The 7,708-nt window shown below is 39.1% G+C and overlaps 1 protein-coding gene across 1 annotated transcript in view; it reads right to left on the bottom strand.

Annotated features, from left to right (window-relative positions):
- FARSB (phenylalanyl-tRNA synthetase beta subunit) overlaps window positions 1-7,708 on the bottom strand; it is a 72,364-nt gene that overhangs the window by 42,534 nt on the left and 22,122 nt on the right. The window contains exons 10-13 of the mRNA XM_023510367.1: window positions 6,630-6,691; window positions 6,152-6,359; window positions 5,564-5,644; window positions 1,773-1,865 (exon numbers count right to left, since the gene is read on the bottom strand). Coding sequence (XP_023366135.1) covers window positions 1,773-1,865; window positions 5,564-5,644; window positions 6,152-6,359; window positions 6,630-6,691 — 444 coding nt within the window. The remainder of the gene's footprint in view (window positions 1-1,772; window positions 1,866-5,563; window positions 5,645-6,151; window positions 6,360-6,629; window positions 6,692-7,708) is intronic.

The raw sequence follows: 7,708 nt of genomic DNA, 5'->3' as shown, positions 1-7,708 counted from the left end.
AAAAACTGCAGGAAAAAAAAAATTTTAAGACAAATGGGAAAACTTAAACAATGACTGGATATGTGAGGATATTAAAGAATGTTATTGCTAATTTGGGGAGAGTACAATAATCTAAGTTTGTTTACAATATTATAATAAAATTTTCCATATTTTAGCTAATTATCATTTTCTATCTTATCAGTTCTCCAACATATTCTATTTACTATCAGAAAAGAGCACAAAGTTCAGAATTACACGGGAGAAAGAATAGGCTTAGACAATAAACTGAGTTACAAGCCCGTGAACAACTTTACATTTACTTTGACCATATATAAATATAAACCTGTTAGCCGTATTAGTAACGGTGGGTCGACTCTGCTGGTAAAGTAGGGGTAAAATGAAGAATCTGTTAAGTCTAAAAGACAGACACTCTCATCTCTAAAGTATTTTATGCATAAAGATTCATTCTTGAGCATGTAAAGCCACAGCTATTTATAGTGATATTTAATGCATTTCTCATGTTTTCCTCCCACTTATATAAAATAGATAGGAAGGATATAAACCCTGAAGAATAAAACTGGGGGAAAAAAGAGAATATCAAATAAAAATCCATTAAGATTTGCTGAAAAATCACTCTATGCAATGTTTTATTTAAAAGGGCACCCTGAGCACCTTTTAAAAACAGTAGAAAAGCTACGCCTCAGGAAGCAAAATATAACAATTGGTTATCACAACCCTTCCAAACTAGCATAACAACTCTTCCACATTCTGACCCTAAATAAAGAATTCATGTACTTGATGAATACCATCACGAACATAACCAAATCTTGATGCCAGGAGACATGATTTTCTCTAAAGCCTGGGTTAAAAAACAGAATTGCCACATGTAAGAGAAAAAGAGTGAGAACTTATTAGATGGAAAGATGGAACTAATTAAAGTTATTAATAAGCAAAGACTATATTGGCAGTGCCCGTAGCTCAGTCAGCAGGACAGCGCCGGCCATATACACCTAGGGTGGCGGGTTTGAACCTGGCCCAGGCCTGCTAAGCAACAATGACAACTGCAACCAAAAAACAGCCAGAGGTTGTGGTGAGCGCCTATAGTTCCAGCTACTTGGGAGGCTGAGACAAGAGAATCACTTAAGAGTTTGAGGTTGCTGTGAGCCGTGATGACACAGCAGTCTATCCAGGGCGATAGTTTGAGACTCTGTCTCAAAAAAAAAACCAAAAAAAGAAACAATGCAAAGACTATAACCTTGAAATGCCCATATATTCATAGTTAATATCCTAACCTATAACAAATCATTTAATACTATTAAAGTAATATCACCCTCATTTAAAAATATTTTCAAACTCTACAGGAAAACAGCTAATAAACAATTACAATCACAGATAAAGGCAACATAGTCCAGAACAGAAGTAATGGCTGACTTCAAGGTGACTGACTTATGGAGGTGCTAGAAACAGGTTTTGATTCATTTATACAGATGAATGGAAAAGATAAAATCTGAAAATGGTATCAAAAAATAAATTATGAAATGAAAAGTTCAGACAGGAGAGACTGGGGCAAACAACATAAAGCAAGTAAAAACCAACTATCAATTAAATCAGGAAGAGATTACTTCAAAAGTGTTAAGAACTTATGTCAGCAAAGCATGTGAGAACCAACTGCAAACTTATCCCAGAGGTTATAAAAGCCTCAAAGACTTTACCGTCTGAAGCATAAATGAAGACACTTCTCCTAACTCACGTACTGCCTCTCAGTCAAATTCTCATCAACTTAAAATTCTTACCTGAAACTCAGCTGTTTTAGGATTACTTATGTGGACTGCCTTCGTTGCAGAGATATCCAAACCAAGTTTATCAGCAATGTCTTCTCGGGAGCACTGTGAAGTACATACAAAATAGACTGATGCGGCAAAACAATGAAAGAAAACCTAATAGAGAAAGTACTTCATGAGGTACGTCAATTTCTGATGGTCTAACAGCGGTATATACCCTACATAAATCAGCAAGTTAAGAACAAGCTACAAACAAACACACATCAGTGCAGTCCCACAGCAGAAGCAATTTAACAGTAACAGTTCTCTTAGGAGTTCTAGCTCTGATGTGGAGCTAAAGTAGATTTTTCGCATTATAACCTGAATCCAGTCCCTTCCTAAGCTACCCTCCCACTTAACCTTTCTACTCTGATGTCCTAGGCCACTCTCGGATTCTCACACTTTCCCTGAAATGCTCTCCCCGTCCCATTTGCAGCCTATTGTCCAAGGTCCTACTTGAATGACCCCTCTTCCATTAAAATAGTCCTAATGACTCTAGTCAGAAATTCTGTGTCCCTCCTGCTATATCCTTTACCCTGGCTAACTCCACACTGACTTGGGGCACAAGGGTAGGACTGAAAGCAGAATTCAAGCAGCCTGAACTCTGCCCAGTGTTCTTTCTAGAACATGCTCAGTGAAGCTCTTTGTAACAAACTGCTCTGTACTCACCTACCAAAAAAGAGGAAGGTGCTTGTCACCCGAAAACCACCATTGTAGATGGAAGTTATGAAAATAAAACTCACTATTAGGTATGTCGAGTCTAACAATAAATGACTGAGCTAATCAAGTAGAGTGCCTTCAGAGGAAATGCTCAAAAAATATCGATGATGAGGACGATGAACAAACTGTCACTAATGCTACATTTCTGAAAACAAATTTAAAGCTGAACATAAAAACTGACATGCCATGAGATTACTGTACTATTTTCTAACATTAGGCAATATTGCTCATTGTACTGTTCTATAAAACGGTCGTCAAGGACTAGCTGGCCTGTATTTCACTTAGAAAAAAAAGAATAGTAAAGAATAACTGAAATGGTAAAAAGAATTAATAATGACAGTTCTAGCAATTCCTGCCATACTTCTGTGGGAAAGACCTTGAAGTCAAATCCAGGCATTGCAGAATACAGCCTGCTGATCTGCTATGTGCTGTGGCTGCCAAGGTGGAGAATGGGCACAAGCACACTGGGGATGGGCATTTTCCCCACAGCACAGAGGAGCCTTGTAACAAAATTTAGATGTAATGTAATCAGTTAACTGGGAGATGATGCAATTCACTCTCAGATGGAATAGTAAGTTCTGTGTAAAAGAAAAAGGCTTCACAGGCACACAGGCGTGTGGCTCTCTATCTGATGTCTGAGTGACCTTGTGTTTTATCATGATCATGGATGATGACACATAGGGATAAAAAGCAATTAAAATTAAGCTGTCCAGAAGCGGCAGCAGCTAGCACATAGAAAGGAATACTTTTTTTTTTTCTTTTTGAGACAGTCTCAAGCTGTCACCCTGGGTAGAGTGCCATGGTGTCATCACTCACAGCAACCTCCAACTCTTGGTCCCCAGCAATCCTCTTGCCTCAGTTTTTCTATTTTTAGTAGAAACAGGGTCTCGCTCTGGCTCAGGCTGGTCTTGAACTCATGAGTTCAAGCAATCCACCTGCCTTGGCCTCCCAGAGGGCTGGAATTATAGGAGTAAGCCACTGCGCCCAGCCTAGGAATACTTTCTAAATGTTGATATTTATGTGTTTATTTTAATGTGTTAGAAAAAAATGTAAGTAAACAAAGCTGATAATTTTTACAGATATTATTTTTATAACAAAGTTAAAGGAGATAATTTTAAAAGTGAGCCAATATTAAATTGAAAAGAAAATATTGCAATTGCTACACAGACATAACAAAGATCATAATGATGAAATGTGAGTTACATGTGGGAAATCAAAGACTAGGTTTTAGAAAAAGAATGGCTGGGGCGGCGCCTGTGGCTCAAAGGAGTAGGGCTCCAGCCCCATATGCCAGAGGTGGTGGGTTCAAACCCAGCCCTGGCCAAAAACTGCAAAAATAAAAAAAGAAAGAAAGAAAAAGAATGGCTGTTCCTTTGTGCAAAATTTCCTATAAAAAATATTACAGAAGTGAAACTCTCTAGCATCTCTCTCCTCCCTCGCCTAGTGATACACAATAAATGTTGTAAAGTGACTGTGGACAGCTGAACAAACTGTTACAGACTGTTACTAACATCCCCCGTGTGACAGTTCAGTCATGGGTCTTGAATGCACAGAGGCCTGGGCTAGAATCCCGGCTCCGCTGACTGGCTGCGTGGAGTAGGAAAGTTACCTAAGTTAAGTGCTGTGAAAGGAATGACTGCTTGACAGGTGTACTGAGAAGAAACAGAACTAGTACCCAAAGCCCTGGGCACAGGGTACACACTCCCTGCAGAACAGCCACTCATCAGGACGTAGCCCACATGCTCCTCCAAAGATGCACGGACGGGCCACAAGTTGCCAATCAAAATGCAGCACTAATACAAAAGGGCAAAACACCCCCACGTGCTGAGGTTTTAACAGCAACTGTTTCTGGGGAGGAAAACAGGATTAGAAATGGGGACAGAAACTGTCATGATTTACTTTATATGGTTAAAGTCTGAATCCTTTAAAATGAGACTATTCCTATGCCACTTGCCTATTAAACAAAAATAAATTTCTCAGTGTTATTTTTTCTATTTTACTTTACATGCATCATGGATGCGCATTACTAAATGCATACAGTATATGTATCCAGACAAACCACGTGGACTACGATCCTAGCACACACAGCACGAGAAGATGGAAAAGCACAGTTCTTGGAGTCCACAGGCCGGGACTCTGGATCTGGTTCCCCTGCTGTCTGTGTAAAATGTTAGGCACGTATCTTCTCTCTGACTCCAGCTTCCTCACTGGTACAGTGCCTGACAGACAATAAATCCTCAAAAATGCTGCTGAATGAATGACTGTAAATCAGAACAACAGAAGTAGTAAACTAGACCACAAGTATGGTCCTTAAATACTCTAAAGGACTGAGAATTTCATTAAGTAAGGTTCCTTAAATACCCTAAATGATGAAGAATTTTAGGATTCTTAGCTGAGTTATGGGGTTGATGTAGCTTCTTTCCCTCTGTAGATCGACAAGCTGAAACTCACCGGAATACTCAAGAACTACACTGTAGGCACCACAGAAACGCTCAGCAGGAGGAAAAAGGAACTACAAATTGCACACACATTTAGCCTTTCAAATGCTCAATCTGGTAGGGGAGGCATATTTCCTTCTGATTTTGTAATAAAATTCATTTCCTGATTTAGGCCTTTTATGTCAGCTTTTCAACTCAAAGCAAATGTTTGTGAACATGTTCAAAGACAAAAGAAATAAGTTTAATGTGGAACAGTCCACAAGCCCGTAACCAGGGCGGCATCTAGTGGGCATAGCCACAACCAAATTAAGACCAAATAGTCTAACTTAATAAATTTGGTTATGAAATACACTGTGAGCCCTCAACACGCAGATGAATCTATAAACTACTTGGCTGTCTGTCCTTTAAGACATTTTTTCTAGTACTTCTGTGACTGTAAAAAGAAATGCTTCAATATTTCTTTATCAGAAGTTGTTCTATCTCAAGTAACAATGTTATTCTTTAATATCTGGAAATGATAGCAGTCTGGATTTTATAAATTCATATAAGAAATCACAGAATAATTCAGAGAGTCTAAGGAAATAATCAGCTAAGCACAAGACATACCAGAGCAAAGGTAAGTGCTTCAGTGAAGCCAGCGGCTGCCATGTCCTGTCTGAGAAGTTCAGTGAGCTTATTAAGAGGAAGCTGAAAAAGAAATAGTCACTTTATTTCATCTCAATAGATGACATCTTTTTAATAAAAAGATTTATATAGAACATGGCATAAAAAGGAAACCACCCTTCCACCCTAACATACTGCTAATGCCACCATTTCCCCACCAACTGTATATCCCCGGCCCACTGCCTTGCCACCCTACCTCTACGCAGATGTGCAAAGCTCCCCACTTCACCTCTCCCACACACAGCTTCTGCCTTCAGGCCCAAGCTGAGAAAATGAATCTCCCTTGTTGAGATTCAGCAAGGGCTCCAAACTCAAAATCTGTCTTTCTTCAAAGAACTAGTCCACACAGGTTTTAAACGTACTCTAATCATTTGGGCATCTGTTTTGTATCCTCTCCATAGCAAATGCCCCTCACAGCACAGCATGTCCAAATCCTGCTTAATTCCTACGTTCTGTTTTCCTGAAGACTTCCTGGCATTCAATAATCAGTTTCTAACAATAAGGAGTGTTTATTTAAGGGTGCAATCTTACTTGATTAGCTATGGTGTATGTTTTCGGGAGAGTCATCTGAATGTTGTTATATCCATAAGCAATAGCTGCATCTTCTATAATATCACATGCGTGGATAATGTCAGCCCTGGTCGGAGGGATTTCAATCTCAATCTGATTCCCATCACCTATGACTTCTGACTTTAAATACATCCTGGTCAGAAGCTTAGCAAGATTTTCTGGAGTTTCTCTGAAATAGGAATGCACAAATTTCACCGAATTATTTAAAATATGTATACATTTTGTTTTCAAATATGCTACTACATAAAATAGTAAGCTTTCTTCTCGAGTTCTATCAGACCCCAGACATCCTAAGTGATGCTCTTTTATTCTTAACTTACTCTGAAGGACATCAAAACCTTCTCCAAGCACTCTCTCAAAAAATGGAATAGTCTTATGTGGACTTTGTTCTTGAATTCTCTCCAAGAATAAATAAATAAAGGAAGTTTTCAGAGCATACCTGATTCCAACTTTTTTGTTAATTAGATCAGCTCTGATCATCTCCTTTCGGTAAGTTAGTTCCTTAAAGAGAAAGTATTTGAAAAGCTTAAATCATTCTCCAGCAGATAAAACTTTAGACTACAATTGAACTAGTTGTTGAGTTTTATTACCCTTCTAAGAATTTATCATTAGAGCCACAGATTGAAAATAAACTTGATGTTTCAAAACATTATCACGAAGGAAAAAATTTACTACATTAGATTCAAACATGAACATTCTAATTGCTAGATAATTTGCACTGCTTAAAAATTATACATAGTATAAAATATTAGACTTTTTTTTTTAAGAGGTCAATCCTCATTCTCTATAGTAAAACACCATTGCATGATACAACTTCTAAGAAGTTCATAAGTCCTGGTAAAGATCTTCAGTCTCATCTCATGTGAGCAGGTATATACGACCAAGAAAGAACAATTCAAGTGTCACAATGTACTGCCTGTCACGCTAAGTCTAAGAGTGTTATGAAGACACTCCTTTTTTTCTTTTGCAGTTTTTGGCCGGGAGCGAACCTGCCACCCCTGGTATATGGGGCCGGCGCTCTAATACTTGAGCCACAGGCACTTCTTTCTTATTATTTCCCAGGCAGGGAAATGCAACGATGCCCCAAGTTCTGGCTACTAATCTGCTCGGAGGGCAGTAGGCATGAGAGCATCTCCTAAATTGGTAATCACTCTCCTTCAAACAACACGTAAGTCTACCACGTCAGGTGAGAACAAACGTGTGACGTCCAGGCTTTGATACCTCTGGAAATATCTAAGGAATATTACTTATCACTGAATCACTCTCAGAAGTATAAATGCCACTAGCAAAAAGACCATACATTTAAAATCTTCTGATGATTCAAGTTCTGGGCAATGGGCCAGTGCCTTGCTCCTCAGAACGCAGTCCTCACAGCAGAAGCACAGCATCACCTGAGCGCTCGTGACAGAGGCACACTTCAGCTCCTGCTAGGGAGCAGCAGTGACCCCACACCTACTGAAGCCCTCCCTGTCTGCAGGTCATCCCTGGATGAGGCACAGTAGAGTCTGGGACTAGATG

The sequence above is a fragment of the Otolemur garnettii genome, unplaced genomic scaffold (assembly GCF_000181295.1).
Source record: "Otolemur garnettii isolate 467f Iridium unplaced genomic scaffold, OtoGar3 scaffold00013, whole genome shotgun sequence".
NCBI classification, from domain to species: Eukaryota; Metazoa; Chordata; class Mammalia; order Primates; family Galagidae; genus Otolemur; species Otolemur garnettii.
The sequence above is the reverse complement of the archived record's forward strand: the minus strand, read 5'-3'. Positions and strand labels throughout refer to the sequence as shown.